The sequence below is a fragment of the Theobroma cacao genome, chromosome 2, assembly GCF_053813885.1.
Source record: "Theobroma cacao isolate CCN51 chromosome 2, ASM5381388v1, whole genome shotgun sequence".
NCBI lineage: Eukaryota > Viridiplantae > Streptophyta > Magnoliopsida > Malvales > Malvaceae > Theobroma > Theobroma cacao.
This window is the reverse complement of record NC_142640.1, coordinates 48,687,119-48,709,892: the sequence shown is the minus strand read 5'-3', so window position 1 is coordinate 48,709,892 and position 22,774 is coordinate 48,687,119. Positions and strand designations below refer to the sequence as shown.

At 34.7% G+C, this 22,774-nt stretch overlaps 4 protein-coding genes across 6 annotated transcripts; 1 reads left to right on the top strand and 3 right to left on the bottom strand.

The window, feature by feature from the left end:
* Positions 1-1,444: 1,444 nt before the first annotated feature.
* On the top strand, positions 1,445-3,871 carry LOC18610186 (cytochrome P450 CYP749A22-like). Its single transcript, XM_018115629.2, has 5 exons — positions 1,445-1,796; positions 1,878-2,122; positions 2,282-2,514; positions 2,680-3,058; positions 3,169-3,871. The coding sequence occupies exons 1-5, from the start codon at positions 1,508-1,510 to the stop codon at positions 3,595-3,597; spliced, it is 1,575 nt and encodes a 524-aa protein (XP_017971118.2). The 5' UTR covers positions 1,445-1,507; the 3' UTR covers positions 3,598-3,871.
* Positions 3,872-4,545: 674 nt separating this feature from the next.
* LOC18610185 (Chaperone DnaJ-domain superfamily protein) lies at positions 4,546-9,650 on the bottom strand. 2 transcript variants are annotated; one of them, XM_018116449.2, is made up of 6 exons: positions 9,334-9,650; positions 8,951-9,038; positions 7,149-8,655; positions 5,487-5,600; positions 5,223-5,372; positions 4,546-4,915 (listed from the first exon to the last, which is right to left on the bottom strand). In XM_018116449.2, the coding sequence occupies exons 3-6, from the start codon at positions 8,640-8,642 to the stop codon at positions 4,769-4,771; spliced, it is 1,905 nt and encodes a 634-aa protein (XP_017971938.2). In that variant the 5' UTR covers positions 8,643-8,655; positions 8,951-9,038; positions 9,334-9,650; the 3' UTR covers positions 4,546-4,768. The 2 variants fall into 2 exon arrangements, with proteins under 2 accessions (XP_017971938.2, XP_007045769.3); XM_007045707.3 differs by lacking the exon at positions 8,951-9,038 and having other exon boundaries at positions 9,334-9,649.
* Positions 9,651-10,604: 954 nt separating this feature from the next.
* On the bottom strand, positions 10,605-11,659 carry LOC18610184 (uncharacterized). Its single transcript, XM_018116322.2, has 2 exons — positions 11,603-11,659; positions 10,605-11,181 (listed from the first exon to the last, which is right to left on the bottom strand). Exon 2 carries the CDS (start codon positions 11,148-11,150, stop codon positions 10,785-10,787), a length of 366 nt encoding a protein of 121 aa, XP_017971811.2. The 5' UTR covers positions 11,151-11,181; positions 11,603-11,659; the 3' UTR covers positions 10,605-10,784.
* A 1,960-nt stretch (positions 11,660-13,619) lies between these two features.
* LOC18610183 (ACT domain-containing protein ACR4-like) lies at positions 13,620-17,418 on the bottom strand. 2 transcript variants are annotated; one of them, XM_018116321.2, is made up of 8 exons: positions 17,003-17,418; positions 16,243-16,315; positions 16,111-16,156; positions 15,897-16,011; positions 15,689-15,756; positions 14,997-15,587; positions 14,769-14,873; positions 13,620-14,259 (listed from the first exon to the last, which is right to left on the bottom strand). In XM_018116321.2, the coding sequence occupies exons 1-8, from the start codon at positions 17,004-17,006 to the stop codon at positions 13,918-13,920; spliced, it is 1,344 nt and encodes a 447-aa protein (XP_017971810.1). In that variant the 5' UTR covers positions 17,007-17,418; the 3' UTR covers positions 13,620-13,917. The 2 variants fall into 2 exon arrangements, with proteins under 2 accessions (XP_017971810.1, XP_088659962.1); XM_088803836.1 differs by lacking the exon at positions 17,003-17,418 and adding an exon at positions 16,435-16,969.
* Between the last annotated feature and the right edge of the window lie 5,356 nt (positions 17,419-22,774).

Sequence of the window (22,774 nt, the reverse complement as noted above, 5' to 3'; positions counted from 1 at the left end):
TATAAGGTATCTTACCCGTTGACATTCCTAATAGGTAGTATGAACAAAATCAGCTACATTTAATATGTAATTCCAGGCAATATACTGATAGCATTTCAATCATTAGTATAATATGCCAAACAAAAATGTTTCAACTCTGTCTGCGCATGGATTTGTTTGTGAATATCTTTTAGAAGTAAACAGTAATATGGCCTTGGAAATTCCCTCACCTGTCCCTTGTCCGCCAGACAATCATCAGCAACCACATCACAGCAACAAGACAGTATGCTACTGGCCTGCCTTCTGATTTGTATGTGAATATTTTTTAGAGTTGGCAGACGAGTAGTTTTAAATCAAGTCATTTCGAGTTCAGGTGACAACGAGTTTGAATAGTTTTGAATTCAGATCAATTTAAATTCGGATATATATTAAATTAAAATAAATGTTGATAAATTTTGTCATTTTTAATGTTAAATTTAAATTATTACCACTTTAAATTAAACTTTGGAATTAAAATCATTTGAAGTTTAAATTTTTTAACTTTTTACCGATTCGAATTTAAGTGAATTATAATTCAATTTTTTTTCAAATAAATTTTTGAATCCGAATTCTTTTTATCACACCTCGATATATATACCATTCAATTGTGTCATTCTTTCTGTTTTCTTACCCTTTGGCAAATCCTAGAATTTTGACATACTTGATTTTGTACTCTTATCAAGTTAAGTAACCCAAGAAAACATAACTCAGATTGATTTTAACAAGGATCAATGACTTTAATAAAGAAATTACATATACAAGGAATCAGCACTATGATAACTTTGTCCTTCCTAGCTGTAACTTGCAAGATGTGACATTGGCAAAGGTAGTTTAGATTGTAACTAATGTAAATTTATGACATGTTCTACCTAGTGGTATAGAAGCTTCTCACAAGAAATGAAAGCCATCGCCATCTCAGCCTCGACATATATATTGGACACTTCTTATATAGACATTGTACCTGATTAGAATCAAAATTTAGACTCGATGACACTTTCAAGTTGGGTCTAAGGCACTAGGCGAAGATTTCGAGGTGGAAGCCCAGCCCCAACCCTAATTAACCTTAGTTTGAACATTGATCTTCTCAGGTTCAACAAGACAACTAGCAGAAGTAAAACTCTTGAAAGCCAATGCGCAATCTTTACTTATTTGTTGTGTTTGTCAATGGATTAGGTTACTACTATTTTTCTGTCGGGACAGAGTTCTGTTCTGCATCAGACATAACGTGCTTTGACTTTTGTTTTTTCCCTTTTCTTTATTGCAAATTGTACTAATTTTCACTGCTCCTATTCGTTGAGTTATGTCCACGTGAACGTGAAACGTTGAACAGGCTGCAATTATTGCTCATGCGGTTGAATTTGACTATACCTATTGATTAGACCATAATTCTAGATGAGGCCAAAAGTGACCGCCTTCTAGATGTAATAAATCTGATATATCTCGGGAATGAACTTATCAGAAAATCTGTTTTCCTTGCCAGGTTCTACAAATGACTTCCATTGCAGCAAATCTATCAGCCCTTCTTACAGGCTCTCTGTGCCTGTATCTGGTCATGGCTCTGATCAAAATCCTACACAAGTATTGGTGGACACCACTTCGGATACAGTATGCAATGAATTTGCAAGGAATCAAAGGACCTCCTTACAAATTCATCCATGGAAACAACAAAGAGACCGAAAGAATGACACGGGACGCATTAAGCAAGCCTATGGCTAATTTATCACATGATATTTTGCCCAGAGTCAATCCTCCAGTTTATTCACGGATCAACTCATATGGTAAGATTAAATTCCCCCATTTAATTTTAAGACCCTTTTTTTAAGAAACAGATTAACGTTCTTTTGTTTCTGTGGGATTAGGGAAAATCTATCTTTCCTGGGTAGGCACTAGAGCTCAACTGTTTATCACAGAGCCTGAGCTTGTCAAAGAGGTGTTGAAAAGTAGTGAAAGAGCTTTTCCAAAAAGGACAAGTAGAGAAAGGAAGTGGAATGACGACGAGTTCGCTCTTAAGATACTAGGGGATGGGCTTGTGACATCCGAAGGTGAGAAATGGGCAAGGCAAAGGAAGTTGGCCAATTATGCTTTCCATGGGGACAGCTTAAAAGTAAACTTCTGATCCAATACTACAATTATTTTTGTCATAGATGTGTTGATGTAAGATACTTCATATTTAGATCATGTTTTGTGAATTTAATGCATTAGAGAAGCACCAAATCCTGGCAAAGTGTAAGTTACTCATAAGTGTGGGTGATGGTTTTGGCAGAGCATGACACCAGCAGTGATTGCTAGTGTTGAGACCATGCTGGAAAGGTGGAAACAATTTGAAGGCAAAGAAATTGAGGCGTTTGAAGAATTTAGGTTGTTGACTTCAGAAGTCATATCAAGAACAGCTTTTGGTAGCAGTTACTTAGATGGGAAAAAGATTTTTGACATGTTGTTGAAGTTGTCTGTCTTGACAAACAGAAACCTGTTTAAAACTAAGTTTCCTGTCATTAGGTAAGTTCCTCTTAAGGTTATTTCTGATTTAATGAGAAAGGAGACTAACTAGAAGTCATATTATGCAGCTTTTGCCCAAATGGTTAAACTACTCTTGTATAGCTAGGTGGATTTTTGTTTTATTTTGCCTTCATATGTTGTTGGAAATTTGTTTCGCCTTTGCAGTAACTTCTGTAAAACTGCTGATGAAATTGAATCAGACAAACTTGTAAAAGGAATACACAATTCTGTGATGGAGGTAGTTAAGAAACGAGAAGAGAAAGTTGTTAATGGAGAAGCCAACAGCTTTGGCACTGATTTTCTTGGATTACTTGTAAATGCTTACCATGACGCAGACAAGAAGAACAGGCTATCAGTACAAGATTTGGTAGATGAATGCAAGACATTTTACTTTGCTGGACAGGAAACTACTAATTCTGCACTTGCATGGACAGTCTTGCTTTTGGCAATCAATCCAGATTGGCAGGAGAAAGCAAGACGAGAGGTGATTGAGGTCTTTGGTAACCAAAATCCACATTCTGAAGGCATTGGCAGACTAAAGACTGTAAGCAAGTCTAATCCTTCTGCTTGGACACATCACTGAACATTTAGTAGATTGAATTTTTGAAAATCAGAATAGATTTGATATGTTTATTCCTCTTCTGCTGCATACAGATGACTATGATCATTAATGAAACTTTAAGACTATATCCTCCTGTAAGTGGCATGGCAAGAAAAGTTGAAAATGAAGTTCAATTGGGAAAGCTCATCCTGCCAGCTGATTTACAGTTGGTTGTTCCAACCGTGGCACTTCACCATGACCCTCAGTTATGGGGAGATGATGTCAATCTCTTCAAACCTGAGAGATTCGCAGAAGGGACTGCAAATGCCACCAAACATAATGCAGCTGCATATGCTCCCTTTGGATTGGGACCTCGATCTTGTGTCGGTATGAGCTTTGCAATGACAGAAACAAAGATTGCTCTTTCGATGATTCTACAGCGATACAACATTTCCCTTTCCCCAACCTACAGCCACTCACCATATACCCTTCTTTTGCTTCAGCCACAACATGGAATCCAGGTAATACTTCATTCTCTGTAGAATGAAGCGTAGAGTTGTCAATGGAATAATGCCTTGTAGATCAGTTGCTTATAGAGGCTGCAGCAAGTCAGTCATCCCAGCAAGTCCTTGTTTCTATCCATGTAGTGGTAGATGATGGTATTGGAACTAAATGTACTAGTAATCAAGTATGAAGATGGTACTTCTCTGAGTACTATTTCCTCTTATATTCTGATATTTTTGTAGATGGTTCTTAGAGATGAGTATGATTGTCCTTGTATCTTTTTTTCTATAACAGAATTCTCCCAGATGAAAACAGTGAATTGTTCATTTCAATTCCAGCACTTCACCATGACCCTGAGACATGGGGGTGAGGGATGTTCATGTTTTCAAACCGGAGAAATTTGCTGAAGGGGAAATAACCTTGCCCAGATTAAGCATAAGTCTTGGCTCCGTCATTGGTAAAGACTGAAATTAGTTATAAATTTACCCAGAAAAAGTTAAATAAAATGGTAAGAAATCATACTAAATTATGGCATACTATTGATTTATATTCAAAATTCTCTTTATACACAATACAAGGACTAGGTGAACCCAGGAACCGGCTCTGGCTTGCTGAAGATCAAACTAATAAAACAAATTTGTAACAGGTTTGAAACAAATAATATCCAGGCAACATAGTCTGAAACATGCTTTATGCAATGCCTTAAAAGGTTAAAAACATCAATCGTTTCTAAAGGAAAAGATGCATACAATATGAAATTACAACATATTAAAACTAAACTAAACGGTATAAACAGTACAGGCTTACACAATGATCTCCCCTGCAATGCAAGTACAAAATTATTTCCAGCAAGTTTTATGGGGAGTACAGTCCCCTCTTTCAGTTTATATACCGAACACAGCAGTCATTCATTCAAGTTCATAGCCCTCTCAAAATCCAATAAATGTGGACATCAGTTGGCACACGATTAATCAGCATGAACTCCATTCTCAAAGATTCGCTATGATATATAACCATACCTCTAAAAATAATTTCTTTGCAAGTATTTACAACTGCTTTACAATTTTGGGCCCACCCGATCAGAACTGGCAAAAAATTGCCAACATATGCAATATCAAAAAAATTTCTTTAGCAGCTCTAGCTCAATAGAATGCCAATGAAACAACAAAAATTGCACTGTTGTAACAAAATTTGAACCTTCATTATCATTCAGTGACATGAGGTTGCTAAAAATTTCTCCTTCATGCGAGAAATAAGCTTGAATTTTTCCTCTGCCTCAACCTGCTCGCGAATATTAGTTTTAGATGCTCGGTCAGGATGAAATCTTAGCACAGCTCGTTTATAAGCTGCATGCACCTGAGATGACCATTGATCTTTGTTAGAAAAAACCTTGGCATTTTAACATGGAAATAAAATTTATAAGTTGTGAGATTCTTGTGGCTTCACAATGCAGGAACAACATCCAGAAGTTCCGTAACCAATAATAAAAATTATTATTTGAACAATTAACTGCTGCAACAAAATACAGCAGACCACCGAATTTGATACTATTGGGCACTAGGATAACAAGATATATTAATAACCCCTCTGGGGATTTCACTCAAAAGAAACAAAACTAATTTTGTTCATGAGATGGCATATAAATGAATTCAGCTTCACTCACCTCATGGGACAAGGGACAAAAACCACCACCTACAGGGATTCCCAAGCTACGCAGCAGTGAGGCCATATTAATGCATGATAATTCCAATTGACTAAGCTCCTTCCTTACTTCAATTCGCAGTTGCTCTTTTAAGTTCATATTTTCCTCATCCTGAAGTAGACATCATTTAGCAGATGAAGACATAATTACTCAAATATAAGAAAAAAAAAAGAACAAGCAATTTTGAAAAGGAGAATAAGGGAAAATATCAATATATATCTATACCTTCTTCTGTGTCTCTCTTATTTCCTCCAGGCGCTGCTTTTGCCGTCTCTCCATATCTAGTAGACGCATACTTTCAGCCTTTCTTCTCTTCCGCAACCTTTGAGCCTCTTCTGCCTGAGAAAGAAGTGAGTCCAAAACATGTTAAGTAACAAGTCCAATTGATTAATTTGAGCAATTTAAATGATAGAAATCCTCAAAGCATGAACATAGTTACTAGGAACATGGTATGTTCCAAAAAAGACGAGGTACAAGTTCGAGACAGGGTGCACAGGGTAATGATTTTATGGTACAATGGGGACAGTCTGCAATGATTTGTTCTTTTGGGTCATAATACACTCTGAAGTATTTTTGCAATTGTATTTCTTTTAAAAGAATATTGTTTCTTTTATCATTACACAAGTTTATTCTAATATGAACATATAAGCTTATATATATTTTTGTAAGCAACAATTTTCATGATTGTAAGAATATAACAAATATTACTCTCTTTTTTTTTAAAGGCCAATTAATATTACTCTTAAAGTGTGCTTTGTCCAATTAAGTTCATTTCATCAAAGAGAGGAAATAAAAATAGTACACTATATTAGTTTTTTTGTTCCCTTTTTATTCCCCAAAAAATGAGTCAGTCAGTCTATTTACTTACCAATAAATAAAGGAAATATTGGGAAGGAATACTGCATATAAATGGACCAACAATAATTAATAAGCCTAAAAAAAAACCAACTTAGCATAAAATAGATCAAATTCAAGATCATGCTAAAATTTTAAAGTTAACACGTTCCCTATTTATGCCTATGCAGCCCACTGTTTTTTATCTTTTTACCTGGAACCAGCCTTTGCATTTCAAGATTCTACCATTCTTACTCTATTTAAAATTTTTTGACATGTCATATTTCTCTCTTTACATATTAAAACGTCTTTTTCCCTTTCTCCCTTCATTGTTTCTCCACTGTCCCTCTTTCTTCTTTCTTAATTACTCATTCTGAACTTATACTTAACAAGCAGCCATTCAGTATATAGGAATTTAGAGCAGAAACTTGTTAGTTTTCTAAAACCAAGTCATTTATAAAACATAGCAAGTCCAAATTGCCTACTCTAACAAAAAATTTTCATATAACCAAAGAATTCCATTTCATGCAATATAAAAGATTATTTCATGTTAAAAAGTAAAAATTTCAAAACCGATTTTTTAAAATCCAGTTTAAATTTGACCTGAAAAAATATAAAGTTGATTTCCTTTTCCATCTATAAAAGCCATTTGCAGAACTAATTGTATAACCCAGTTTTATTAAGTTTACTTCAAACCTTAAGCTAACACAAGTTATCTGTTGATTATAAAACAAAAATAATATGTTGTTTACAAAATTAAACATTGAGTTAACATTATAGGGGTTGACAAACAGACCCCGAAAGAAACTGTCCTGAAGATGAAAGAGTGAGGAAGAAGCAACAATTTGGTTAGCACACTTTCTGACAATTAAAGATCAGGTCACCATTTAAACTTGGAGCATTCATACTTTTGTAGAATGCAGAATACCTCACCCGTATCAACTGATTAAATAATTTTAATTACTTATTCCCTAAAATCCTCGTGATATTGTTAAAACAAAAGAGAATAATCTCCAACCAAAGAAAGAGAACTAATCAGTTTAAGTGTCAAACCTGAATTTGTAACTCTCGCTGCCTGGATGCCCATTCTTCTTCCACTGCTAGTTTGTATTCAACAGTCTCCTTGAGCTTTTCTCGGTCAATAACTATGTCCTTTTCACCAGAAGCTGTAGCATCAACACCTTGAACATGTAATGTATCCCTTTCATCACATTTTTTACTGCCAGATGGTGATTCAACATACGATTCCTCTGCTTCAGAACAAGATTGCTTAATTTGAGTTTCATCATACTGAGAACTGTCCCCAGATAACACTTTCTCTCTATCAGAATAAATTTCACTGCCGACTACTGGCATCTTAACAAATGAAGTCTTAACAGAAGAAGGTTCATCAAAAACAGTTCCAACTTTGATTTCAGAAGGGGTCACACCATTGTCAACCTGTTTTTCTTCAGATAATTTAGGAATTGACGCCGAAGGTTCTTTGGATTGAAGCTTCTCTTTTCCATTTGAACCCCTATTTCTCTGGTGCAAGTTACTTGAGTGTGGGTCAGAATTTAGGGGTACCTGACAAGAATCTTGATCTCCATCCCGTAAAGGAGGATCTTTCATATTTGTTTCCCTTCCAAATATAACATCATCCTTAACATGTGAAAACCATTCTTCAGCAGTTGGCCCATATTTCGACCATGAAAAGCTTTCATGGTCAACTTTCTTATCAAATTTTACAAAAGGGCTTCCCATCCCAGGATGGGGAGAAGTACCACCCGTGTATTTATCACTACTAGTCTCAAAAGCAGAAGTATTCTGTTTTTGAATATTTGAATAACTTGAACCAGAGGATACAGGGGTTTCAGCACATTGTTCAGTTCTATTTTCTTCATGAACTGTTGCAGGAGTATTATTATGTGATCCAGAAGCACTACTCTGATCCTCTAAACCAGATCGACCATTTCTAGCATTACATTTCTTTCTTTGAAACGCTTTCTCCCATTGTTCACGAAGCTTTCCAACAGAACCTTCCATGAGTTCACAATCAGAACAATCACTTCCAGATGAGCTATCCTCGGACTCAGGACTTAAACCAAAACGTTTTCCACAAGGAGTCTTCCCAGTGTAGGTTTTCTTGCACTTTGATAACTTGAATGCAGATTTTTTTTCCCGGATTACCCGGCACTCGTCGTCATCTAGGCCTACAGATTTATGCATAAAATCAGGCGCAGGAGAACTTTTACTTGAGGACGCATCACTATCCAGGTCACCACCACATTCAGCACAAATTTTGGGATCATCCATATTATCAGTTTCATCATCATCAATGCTAATCACACCTGGAGAAGGAAATCTTTTCCCACCCCCTGATCCACTAGAACCTTCTTCAACAGACTCAGAAGCATCGATGATAATAACATTCTCACATATATCACCTTCAACATCAATGAGAACAACATTCTCAAGTTTACCTTTCACGTTGAAGCTTTTCAGTGTTTTCCTCCTGGAAAAAGATTTAGGTTGAGAAAGACCTCTCATCACTCCTTTCCCTCTCATTTACTTTTACTTCCTGCATACACAAATATATAAAATAGCCATGATTGCTTAGTTAAAACAACATTTCAACTGCAACACCCAAGACGCAATCTATATCAACCCATAAAATAATCTAACATCAAGATTTCATGAACATATCTCTCCCCCTCTGTTAAGCTCACAGCAACAAAATATATATAGTTCGATACTATTACATTTAAAGTCTTACAAGATAATCTTTCCCTAACTACCCAATGCAACCCAATCAATAATTTTTCCAGTCACACAGCATATGTTTTAGCAGGAAAAAAAAAAAAAAAAAAGCCCACCAGTTTTCAAGTCCAATAAATAGGGGATTTAAACCCTTGTCCTGAATATAACCATCAATGAAGTTGGCCTCGATTTTCAACGCATAATCTAATACATAAAATGATCGTGCAGTTAATTAATTGTTAAGAGTGGAGCTTGGCAGAAAGATTAAACCTCGAAATTCTGAGAAAATCAAATCACGATTAAAAGATTAAAGAAATACTCAAAATCAAAATACCTAAGAAACATAGCTTTTCACTAAATTCACAAATTAAAACCACAAAATTACCAAATTATAAACCCTAATTCCAGTCAGCGACTGAAAAAACCGAGAAACGAAAAATTGAAAAAAAATCCTAAAATATAACCAAGATCAAATTAGAATGCAACGAAACCAACTTACCTTGATCAAAGTAACCGGGAAGAAAACAAACAACGAGGGGGACGGATTTAAAGGGAAAAGGCGAGGGATTGATTGCGGGCGATGAAAAGTGAGAGCATTGGCAGAATTGGGACCTTAGGGTTTTTGAATTTAGTGCCAAAACTATAAGCTAAAACGGGAAATTTCGAGGAAAAATTATATCAAAAAAGGAAAAATAAATAACAAAATTAAAATCACTACGGGAGTAAGAGGGCCTTGTTTGATACGCACGAAGAATAAGGACTACGGCGGTGTACGTTACGGTTTTAGATTCTGTGACATAAGGACCGTCACGGACGAATGAGATGAGGAATCAGCGGGTGATGATTGGTTTCCGAATTGGTGTGATTTGTGGTAGGTACGAGGGGTATACTCGGAAGTAAATTGACAAGAAAAAAGCTGTCCTACCAATCGGATGTTGAAACGTGTGGCGTGAGTTTTCTTGGGAGGTAACGCGAGCGGGGTGACAGGCAATTTCATGGCGTCCCTTTTTTTTGCCTCATTTTCAACTCCCAACCTAGAATTTTAGCTTAAATTTTGCATATTAAAATTATGAAATATTATTTTTATATAAATATTTTTAAAAAATTTATTTAAAATATATCAAAATTAAAATTTCTGTCTTAAACTCGTAAAATTTAAATAAAAAGAACATGAAATTCTTATCAATTTATAAATATCATTTTTTTCTAAAATTTATACTTGAGATGTCAATTTAAAATAAAATTTTAAATTTGTCAATTGATTTTAATTTTTTAAATATTTTTTAAACAAATTCATTATACATGTTAGATGTAATAATAAGTATTTTTTAATCAGATATTTAAAAATATCTAATCCCAATTATATAAAATATAAATTTTTTATATTCAATACTTACGTGGCTAATTGAGTGTTGAGGAAGTGATGAACATGAATCAGTTGAATTGGCCCTATTGATGCAAAAAAGCTCAATTTTGGTCTGTGAATCCATTTATGGCCAACTCTCCACCTTGCATTGAATTAGAACTCATAGGGAGGGGGGGAGGGCGGGGGGGGGGGGGGGGGGGGGGGGGGGGTCATGAACCTGGCCGGAGTCTTAACATCGGGATGGTTATCTGGACATGTTCTTTGCTTTAATCAATCGGTTCTCTTTGTTGTAAAACATGGAAGAGTTTCCATGTCGGTTGATGAAGATCAATGTATGATCTGTTGGATTGTTCTTCCCATCTAATTATTCATAACCTGTTAAAGAGATCAATTGAAACTCTATAGAACAGTAGCAATAACAGTAGTCAATTGCCTTTTTTTTTTTTTTAACAAAGTGGAGAGCAAGGAACAGAAGAAGAAGAAGAACATCAGGAAATAGTATACATATCTTATGTGAAACGTGCAGGAAAACTAAGATGGGATCACATGCCGTTTAACAAAGAGCTTGTACATTTCAGAGTAATTCATTTTGCCGTATTTCCTTCTTGATGAAGGTAAGATGATTCGAGCAAACAAGGCAAAACGAGAGGAGATAGTAGAGGAATGGGGTCTTTACTTTGATAGAATGAATTAAATGAAGATGCAGATGTTGCTGCTGCTGCTGCTGCTGCTGATGATGATGATGATGGATTTAGACTGCAATCCATTACTTGTGATGCTACAGCCTTGCTTTCAAGAGAAGAAGCATTGGGCTTAACCTGCAGAGGACGAGGGGCTCGCCTTTGCAGCCTGCTAAGAGGCCTTCTAAATACCAGCTCATCCTTGTGAACACAAATTTTGAAGCCAGGGAACTCAGCGCCAGAATCCTCCATGATTAGCTTCTTTCTCATGTCTATTGCAGTCCCTTATGTACTCACTAAGCTGCAATTGACATTGAGATACAGATCTTAAAGCATTTAAGAAAGAGATAAAAAAATTACTATATTTTATAGATAAGAGAGACAAAGAACAATTCTAAGTTTCTAACAGATGCTGCTTGCCTCAGAATACACTAGGTATATCCTAACCACAACCGACCTTGCCCCGACTCTTGATTTTCCTTGAAATACCCGTATCCGACACATAAACCGAAGGCCATAAGTATGGAGGTCCAACCCTTCAAATATAAAACTGTAACGTCCTATACATGACACATATCCATGTCTAACACTCACTCCGAATTCGAGTAACATGCACCATGCCAGTATAGGCTGTATGCGTGGTATGAGGTGCAACGTGCAGGCTCTCAACAATTAACTGTATAATTTAAATCTGCAATAAATAAATTGTTAGATATGCTTACACTGTAGTAAGTCAGTCATACATGTGGAGAGATGGGGTTGCCCAGTTGCTATATTGCTTAAGAACTAGCATTGCATATCTGCCATGTGAGGGAGGAATCAATGCACACATTTAAAGGACCTGAAGTTTTCAGTGACAAGATCCTCAGAAGCACATGACACTTCAATAGTTTAATTCAATTAGTAATTTCCCAGTGCTTTTTTTTTGGCCTTTTCCCCTTTAGTCCAGTAACTTCAAACCAAGGTTTCATTCTTTCTTTAACCCTCCTTAGGCTTTTCCGGTTTTTGGATTATCCAATGCTTGTCCAGATAGCGGAATTTATTGATACCAATTCTCAAGAAAAGATGATGATAGTTTATTCTTGAACTACACTGTCATGGTTTTACTGTAATTCTCATGCCAACTTAGCTGCTGCCCTAATTTTGATAGACAAACTCCTTCCATCACTCAACATGTCAGCATAATGTGAATGTTGACTAGTCTGAGCAATGGCATGAAGTAGTGATGGTGCATCAGTTGTAAGCACGTTTGTCCATCTTTGCCTTTGATTTTTTTTCTTCCAAGGTACATGAATGCTGATAACTTGTTAGATACTTAGCAAGTAAACCACATCTTCCTCCTAGTTAGTAGAACATGTACAGGATTTATTATTGAAACCTTTTGATTATTTCAAGGTGGAAGGGCAGGCATGGTTTCATGTTTTAGCAGCAGCAGGAGTGGGTACCTACTCTCTCAACTGTTACAATAGAAGAACCAAGGTTATGTTATTTTAAGAAATTAAAGTACATCCAATGACAATATATCTGGTAACATACTCCTGCAAGAACCATAGCAGATTAGGAACCAAATCATCCTTACTCATTGGTACTGCCATCAAATTGCGTGTAACAGTACAACCACGATGATGTTGAACTGCAAGAAAATTCAGAAGGCAATCATGCCAAATTTTCGCAATATCTTTTGCATGATGCAAACATCGCTGGACAGGAAAGACAGCCACATATTTGGTTTTGTTTTATGCCAATTATCTGCTTTCTTAGTGGGATTTCATTTACCCATGTTGACCTCCTCTTTCAGTTGGCACACATCCATCCGGATAGGATCCGAGGAGCCATGTGGCAGCACCCTGCACCGGTGTCGCACGCCAGGCCAAATAATGGAACGGCCAATCATGTAGGTGGAGAAGAGTATTGTGAGTGTGGACAAACACAATTCAGAAAAGTAGACCTCATTTTCTCCATTTCACTTTCTTTCTTTACACACTTTAGGTTGGGGTCTTGGGGATGTTTGCTTGCTTTACAAAGCATTCAATACCCACATCTTCCTCAGCATTTGGTCAAAAAGAAGGATCAAAATATCTTCCGATTGGACAAGAAGGATTCAGGATAGACCATTCCATGGATAGAAAAAGAACCAATGATTTTGGCTATTCACACAGGTTTTGAGACTCCAAGCAGGACTCAATTTTGGACAAAGACAAAAGGAAGGAGTGGTCTAATTCCAATTTGGCTGGCTGCTAAACATTCTAGTGGACCAAAGCAGAATCAGTCAAATTGTTAACAACTAGAAAGCAGAAAACGATTCCTGAAGAGCTAGGCCATAGGAGGAAAAGGCAGGTGAGACTGCGGCGGGGTTTCCACAAGCTAAAACGCAATCTCTAAAGCCGCATGTCTTGATCTCAGAGCGATTTTAAAGATTCGCAATCAAAATATTGGTAGAAAAATATTGGAAATTCAAGAAATGATTACCAAACACCAAAGCCGCCATCCTTATTTGCGTGTTTAATGGCTGATTTGGTGGGATGGTCAGTCAAGGTTGGCAGTCACCCACAAATTAAAAATTCAGTGGAAAGTTTCAACGGCCTCATTTTCCTTCAAACACTTATATTATATGTTTGATAGTCTTTATAGCAAAGAAGCAAAAGGTCAAAATCTATGAACATGGGTCCAAAATTACAGTCAAAACGTAACCTCAATTTGTCGTTAATACCCAAAAAAATTTGAAGATCAACAGGGCTAAACCGATGAAAAGACTGTTCAATGTAAAAGAGACAGCCGTATGTACAAAAGTTAGAAGTTAGAAGTCAATGTTTCATTTTCTGCTTTTGTGGATCCAACTTTAGATTGGATACACGGTAAAGAAAGAAAGGCTAGAGGGTTGAGGCGGGAAATTTACAGGCCCTTCGATTTCTATCTATGGCTTTCCTTTACCACAACTGAGAAATGATTCCTAGAGTCTTAATCCTGCAACTGCTACATTGGACACTATGCTAAAATGGGTTTTAATTTACAAGTGGAGCGAGCTTAAATATGTTCCTTAAGAATAAGATCTAACCAAGCTGAAATTGACAAAAGATCTTGACTTGAAGAGACCACCAAAAAGGAACCTAGTTGGAGATTCCTGAGAAACTGATTTTGAGTCTTCAGGGCTGCCTTTAACTTTTAGTATTGTCTGCCCAATCACTTGCCGGATAGAATCTATGGTCTTAGCATCAACAGGATACCCTGATGTATCACGAACATAGAATGTGTTGACAGCTTTGCCTGCTTTTGTTGTCACTTCTGCTCGGGTGACAGTGAGGCTGTTCTCCCGGAAGATGCGAGTAACATCAGATAGCAATCCAACTCTGTCTGTTGTGCAGAGCTCTAGCTTCAAACCCTAGAACACATGTTGATAAGCCATATCAATAAAAGGTGTCCCTTCAAGCAATAATAGAACAACAAGAAAGTAAATTTCTGACAGAAGGGAGACAGCTAGTTATGAGATACCATAGTTTGACAAAAGAGTCAAGAACGGAGCAGCTAGATATCTTGGACTAGTGGTTCTGCAACAATGTTTTGATTATGACAACTTACAGTCCTATCACAATGTTTATGAATTCATGTTTATCATACACTTTGTGTCAAAATCATCACAAATCTATTCTAGTAGCATAAGATAATTTAACCAGAAAGAATGCCCAGTGACTGCAAACAAATTCCAGACTATGAGATTAATTTATTCACAAGTTCTAGGATAAAACAAACACATGGAAAATAGACGGTATGGAGAAAATCTTGATACTTTGATGTCATGGAAATGCATCATTTAGGTAAAATAATGTGATTTTCTGAAACAAAAATCAAGAACATACTCCCAAATTCTGATGCAAAAGACATTGCACTCACCTCAGATACCCTTCTCTCAATTGCTGCTTCAAGACATTGAGTTACTCTTTGTCTTTCTGCATCTGATTTCACAGGGGATCCATCTATATGCCGAATGTAATATTCCTACAAACACAAGATGTAATAAGCAAAGTAATTAGAACAAAATAAAATCAATATAAACAGAACCAACTTTCAATCCCGAACTCATGAGAAGCAGCTAGGCCCAAAAAGAAGAAAAGGCATTACCTGATAAGACTCTGGCCCCTCAGTATCAATATTTGCGTGAAACACTACATAGTCCATATCTGTCAAGGTGCAAACTGTATCGAAGAGAAGTTTTGGTCTATCTTTACACCTAATAGTAACCACTGAATAGTCCTTATCATACCAATTAACAACATCCACATTTGGCCTTTGCTTGTCATCCAAAACATCATCACCAGTTCGTTCATAATCCCTATCAGCAAACATCATCTGGTGAAGCCTTCTCTCAGTATGTGTGACTGAATGAGAAACTACAGTCTTGGCTAAACTGGATTTGTTGCTTCCCTTAAGTACATTGCAAAGAAGTGCCTTTATCCTAGATAGCCTTTCTGGGTCAGTGATTGCAGTCCCTTTTTCCTCATCAGTCACTTGCATCACAGCTGCAGCACGGGTGTTATGTGTCCACACTTCAGCATTCACTACATTGCATTTAAGATGCCTAAGGACAGCACTCACTTCAGATAGCAATCCTGGTCTGTCACTTCCTGTTAACTCAATTGCAGTGTGGTCCATTGATTGCTTTACCCCAATGGATCTCATTGAAGATGTGAAGCAAGATTCTGGCCCTAGAGACTGAAGATGAAATCAAATAATCAGATTGGGATTTACCAAAAAGTGCAGGAAAATGAGGGGAAAAGAAAAGAAAATTCAATTATATGATTTTTACTGCTTACCTTCATAATATAATCAAGAATCCCTTCATCTACAATTTTATTTCCGTCTTGATCGGTAACATTAAAAACTGGTAACCAAAAAAAAAATGAGAATCAACTGAATACTTGGTAGACAACTCCATAGTTAAAATATATATATATATATATATATATATATATATATGCAGTAGTACTACTTTTAAAAGAAAAATGAGATGAAATATCTTACCATCCATGAACCAATTGCCATCAGAGGATATGTAGGCTTTATTAATGATAAGGTTAAGATCGGTAAGGATTTGTACAACTTCAAGAAGGATTCCATGTTTGTTTGCACTGTCAACCTGCATCACAAAATGGAATAAGTACCCTAAAGAAACCATAAAAAAGGAGAGATGGTCAAAGAGTGCAAAAAGAAAAGAAAGAAAATCAGAAGGTCATACCCGTATCACAGTTGCATTCTTGCAGGCTTCATTATCAATCACAACCCTAACAAGGATGGTAAGTAAATATTACTACTTCAGGTTTCTATTTACTCTATTGGAAGTACAATAAAGAATATTTTTTTTGCTTACCTGGGTGGATTCATTCTTCTAATGAATTTCTCATATTCATCATCCATGTCATGGGAAAAGCTCATGTTCATCTCTAAAAAGAAAAGAAGAAGGAAAAAAAGAATCAACCAATGACAGAAACCAAGGATAGTACTCAAAATAACAGCACCCAATCAGAAACCAAAAAAAAAAAAGGAAAAGAATATGCAAAACCTTAAAAGGACTTGTTTTTTGGTGAAAGGCCCAAAAAAGGAAGTCTTGAAAACATGTATGAAGAGAAAGAGGGTAAGATGAGAGAGACAGAACGGAGGGTGTGAAAATATTCAGGAGAGATACGAAAATAGGGCAATTAAGAAGAGCTCAAAAGAAACAGAATATTGACTATACCAAGCCATAAAAACGCCAATCAAAGACTTGAAAAAGTCATTAAACAGAGATAGCTGAAACGGCGAAACCCCATCACCGCCCCAAAAAAAGATAGTTCTCTGTTTCCATGTGAATTTAGTCAGTGGGGCTAAAAACTCTTGAGCACTACACATTTACCTCTTGTAAAGAAGAAGAAGAAGGGACAAAAAAAAAACCATTCCCACCAAATCAAAGCCATTGAAAACCTTGACAAAGAAAAACCAGTACTCGGAAATCAAGCACAGATACCGCAGCATAAGATTCTGGCTCTAAAAACTTTGAAAATTTCCAGTGACACAAAAACAAAACATAACTAACAGAACCCACACTCTCAAAAACAGAAAAACGGAGAAGATAGAAGCAAAAAAGCGCCTACCCATTATTGCTTTTCTTGAGAAATTTGTGATCTGGGGTAATCAAAAGTTGCTCTCTTTCTCTGATTCTCTCCTAACAAAGAAGGCTTTTCTTTCCTTCTAATTTGCAATAGAATGAATGATAGTAAAGAAGAACAAATGCGGAACTCTATTTATACACCAAAAAAAGAATCTTAGACTCCCCTGAATCCCCCCACTCTTATTAAGGTAACCAAATAATTGAAATATCCCGAAAAATTACAAACTTTCTTTAATACAAATAAAAATATTATTTCTTCTTGAATCAGAATCAGACACACCCCGACACGATACTCCAAAAACCTGCAACTTCTGAAAGTACCCCCCCTTGACACTCTCTCTCTCTCTCTTTTTCTTTTCTTCTTTGTTTATTGTTTTTCTTTTTCCTCTCTAAATTTGTACTTGGTAAAGAAATTTCTCTAATATGGGGAGAGAGAAAACAGAGGAAGGCGTAATTTAGCAAAGAGTCACCGCCGCGTACTTTAGAGACGAGAAGGTAGGGACGGTGCTAAGGTGCACTTGTTTAAGACGGAGTTAATGATAGAATTAACCCACGTGTTTAATTGACGGGCGCTGATCTTCCAAGGTTTGTGGAGGGAACCACGGTTGTGTTAATTAGCTGTCTTGTTAGGATTGGTTGGTTTAGGTTATTAGGCTGTCTTAAGCTCCCCCTAGCCCCCACCCCCCACCTTGGATTTAGGGCCAAAAAATCTATCCACCAAATCCTTTTTATTTTAAATTTGATAAACTATTATTACGTTAAATTGTTACCTAATTATTTTATTTTTATCATGTACAAATTTAAAAAATATATAATATTCAAATAAATCCCTAAAATATTAAATAAATTTAAATAAATTTTTATTTTTTTATTACATTTAATCAAATTCGTATATTTTTTATTTTAAATTAAATAAATTTTTATAACTAATAATTATTTAATTATTATTAATTGAAATGTCACTTGTCATTTTCTATCTAAATAACATTGACATATCGTTGATGTGTAAAGTGAAAAATACCACATAATCATATTATCATGTCATCATGTTAAATTAACATATTACGTCATTATTATTTATGACATGCCAACATGTCATATTATCATCAAACATAATATGTTAACATATCATATCAGCACCACGCAATACAAAATGAAAAATAACATTTTAATTAAGTTAATAATTAATTATAAAGATTTATTTGACTCAAAATGAAAATAAAATGATTTATTTTACTTAAAATAAAAATATAAAAATTTAATTGAATATAATAAAAATATAACGACTTATTTAATTTTTTTTTCAAATAGTTTTGGGTTTTTTTGAATATTATGCTTTAAAAAAATTAGTTTATGACATGTACCTCTGCATAAAAATGTGTTCATTAACTCATGCCCCTTAGCTTAATTATAGCTTAAGTAAAGGCATAATGCTCAAATAGGTCTATAAACTGGTCATGTTAGCGTCACGCGATATATAATGATAAATAACATTTTGACTAAATCAATTATTAATTATAAATGTTTATTTGACTCAAAATAAAATTATAAAAGTTTATTTAACTCAAATTAAAAATATAAATACTCGATTAAATGTAATAAAAATATAAAAATTTATTTAAATCTTTTTAAATAATTTAAAGATTTTTTAAATATTATATCATGAGTAAATAATAAACAAATATCTCGAGGTTTAAGTTGCGATAAATTTGCCCTCTAAAATTTAAAATTTGACATTTAACTCTTCTATATCTCTTTTCATCAGAATTTTCTTTACATTGTGAAGAATAAAATATTAGAATATTCATTATTTCATTAAATTAACATAAATAATAAATTAATCACTTTGTAACTTCAAAAGACAAAATTATTGTACCTAATATCACAAGATAATCTTTTATAATTTATACTTATAACTTTGTTTTTAGATCGACAAGATAATTTTATATAACACGCTGTTTTTTAATTTATTAATTTTAAACTTTGTAATTAATCGACACAATAAAGATAATGAAAACATGTGGACAAAATTGTTGAGTAGTTTCTTTTTTTTTTCTTTTTTTAAATAGAAAAGAAGATGCATTGTTGATAGGATCATAATCATCATTATCATTCATTCCTTAACTGAACAATTATTGGGTTTTAACTATATTAATTTATTATTATCTTGCAGTTGAACTTAAAATATGGTCTTTGACAAAATCATAAACTAAAAGAACTTCTTAGCTTTTTATCTAAATCATTACCTAGTTGGCTCTTTTTTTCCATTTTTTTAATATCTTTTTTGTTATTATTTATATGCTTGACATCTATGATTTATAATTGAGTCTTGTATATAATAATAATAATAATAAATGTATTTAAAATATACTAAATAAAAAAAGTAATGGAGAGGATCTCGTCTGCATTGAGAATATAGTACTACAAAACCTTTCAGAAAAAAAAAATATAGTACTACAAAAGGTTTAACTTTTAGGATTTTATTCATACTGATTTATTTGTCTTAGGTGTATATATTTGAGAAAGTCTAAAATAGAGAAGAGGTTTATAGTTTAATTATCAATTCTTAAAAACAAAAACCATTAGATAAAAAATGAATTTATGCTAATTTTATTTATTCCAACTTTATTTCACCAACTTAGCTAGTAGTTCAATGTCAAACTCAAATAACTCTAGCACTTTTCTTCAATTATTGCATTTATACAAAAATCATAAAACATGTACTTATAATACAAATTTTTAAGAAAAAAATATATAAACGTATAATTGAATTGAATCGAGTTGAATTTAAATATATCAATTAATCTTTTCGTAGATTGAATTTATGTATAAAAAATGAAACTTAATAAAACTTTATTGGTTTCGTTAGTAATACTATTCGTTATTGATGGATTTTTTATAATTTTTCACTGAAATATTTCAAAATTTGAACAAATGCTCCAATATAATTGATATTATAATATCATAATAATGTCAATTTACCCATATAGATAGTTAAGCAAAACGATATGAAAACAACGAAGGCAAATTATAGGGCAACACATGATGTTCCCTTATCCCGAAAGCTCAAAACAAATCGAGACCATGTGCACGAAAATCAGCCGCCAAAGTTTTAAACACAGCCTTTTTGGTGGGATATGAATGCCACCACATGGTTAGGCAAAACCATGCTGCCTTGCCCTTGCCTCTGACCTCTCTACCTCCATAATTAATACTTATATTTATATGTATACATACATGTTTGGTGCACCATTACCCCACACTCGCGTGTCTTAGGGTGTGCATGCCGGGCTCTTGTCCCTCTCCTCTCACTTTCCCGCATTTGCTTCCCCTTCATCCCCTCATTTTATGGCTTCTTAATTTGATTTTTGTTTTGTTTACCAACAATGGCCATGATTCCTTCTTAATCTGCAACTGCACCGCAAGACAGATAGTTAGAAAGCTTTGAGACAGTCCCTCTTTCTTTTCTTTTTTTTTCTCTTATCATTTGTAGTTTTAAATTTGGTCATGTTTGTCCTATTAGGTGAAAGGCTCAAGGTTGGGAAAGGGTCAGGGATTTGAGAATAAAATACCAGTTATGCTTGTTACGTGGTGGTAGTGATAGAGATTCCAACTATTGTCTTAGCAAGATATGTGTGTTGTGTTGTGTTCTATCATTGTTTTCAAGAACAGTTTACTCTAATCCCTAATGACTTGATTAAACAAACTATTTGTAAAATACCAGGATTCATGTATGACTTTGTTCAGCTTCGGTAATTCTTTTGATCGAGAAATCATGCACTTATCATTGATGCAAATGTTCAAATCATTACTTAATGTCTTCGTTTCTCGTAGGTATCGCTTTGCTCCGGATCAATTGATGCTGAAAAAGGATGTGAAAGCAATGTAATGTTATTCCACCAAAAACCTGACCATATGTAGCGGCTGATTTGAAAGAGGCAAACAGGGTGAGGGTGAGGGTGAGGGTGAGGGTGATGGTGATGGTGGGGTTGTTGGTGCTACATCTATTGGATGAGCACTGGTTTCAAATTAGGCAGAAATTGCGTGTGGCAGGTGGATGCCAAGGTACACAAAGAGTAAACAATTTAACAGGTGTAAGCAGCAGATCATGAGACCGGAATAGGTAAACAGGGATGGTGGCAGGATAGAACCAAACTCTTGGAATTTGTCTTCACTATACTATACATTACTATGGTCTTCCCATTTTCATGGGCTTGCTTTCAGACCATGTAACCTCATTGCAAAGTGCTGTCCTAATCAGCCATGTTTGAGGAAATGCATGTCGTGCATTACCTAGCTGAAAGAAAGAAAAGATTACTGGTCTTGGAAATGACACCCCTTTTCACAATTGCCCAAAGCATCCGGTTTTAATTATCCCAGAAATTAAGATTGACATTTATTCTTTCTCTTATCTTAATTTCTACTAGGAGTACTATTTTTATATCTATTGTTTTTCGCTGAAATATGCCAGTGTACTTATTAAATGCTATGAACTTTTTTAGTCAAAGGAGACAAATTCATTGATACCCAATCAGTCAAAATAGGGTTTATCTTACCAATTATTGATCGGAAGTAGGAACATGGGTATTTTTCTAGTTATAATATATATATATATATATATATATATATATATTACATTAAGTGAAAGAAAAATGTCATAAACAAAGCATGGTATCAAGTATTAAGAAACAGATTCAATTGATCATGTCTAAGCCATCTATGCCCTTAATTAAGAGGAATAAAGTCAAAGGTTTAAATCCTTTTTCTTCTTTAAACTTTATATATATATATATATATGTAAATAATTAATATACACGTCAATTGACATGTAACTTCCAAACGGATCAAAGACGGTAATGAAAAGTTTTTAATTTGTAATTATTATATATATAAATCTATAATATTATATGATTACCTTTTAATCATTCTTCATATAAAACTTTAGACCCATCATTACATATATGTATGCATAAAATGAATACAAATGTAATTATATAATTTCGCTTAGAGTCTTACCATATAGATTAGGGATCAACCATGTAGATTCTGATTCTCCTTTGGTGATTCTTTCTCAACCCCTTAATTCCCTAAATGTTACCACAATCATTAGTGACAATATCAAAACACAATTCCCATCATCCCCTTATCATCAAACTCAATATCCTCCCTATCGATCCCAGCTCTCTCGAAAATCACAACCGTCCCTTTTTCCCCCTATCATTCAAGCAACAGAGAACCACGTGACACTCCCCATAACCATCATCTTTCCAACCCCCTTTTTCCTCCCAAACCCAATCTTAACTAATAACTACCATTCCAACTGTCCCTTAATCCAAAGGATTACTTAATTAATAAATTTATTTATCTTAATCGAACATAATTAAAGAAAAAAAAATGCTAAATGACATATACTACATGACAAATTATTATATTTTCGAACTCATTATGATTAAGAAAAAGAATTAAACAGTTAACCGCAATTGACTGTTACTAATAGTTTCGGTCAAAGGTCAACGGGGAGGGGGGACTGAAACTGATATACCGACCGACCTCTTTGTTAGTAAGCATAATTTACTGAACAATGTTCTTTTTTAAATTATTTTTTTGTCTTTTTGGTTTTTAACCTCTTTGGGAGTAGCAAAGCTGCACGTGACGTGAGGCAGACCATAGACCCCCGTGAGCAGAAATTACATATGGAGCCAGCATGGCAGTCACTCACGTAACACGTGCGTCGCTCGTGATATTCTTTTTTTTT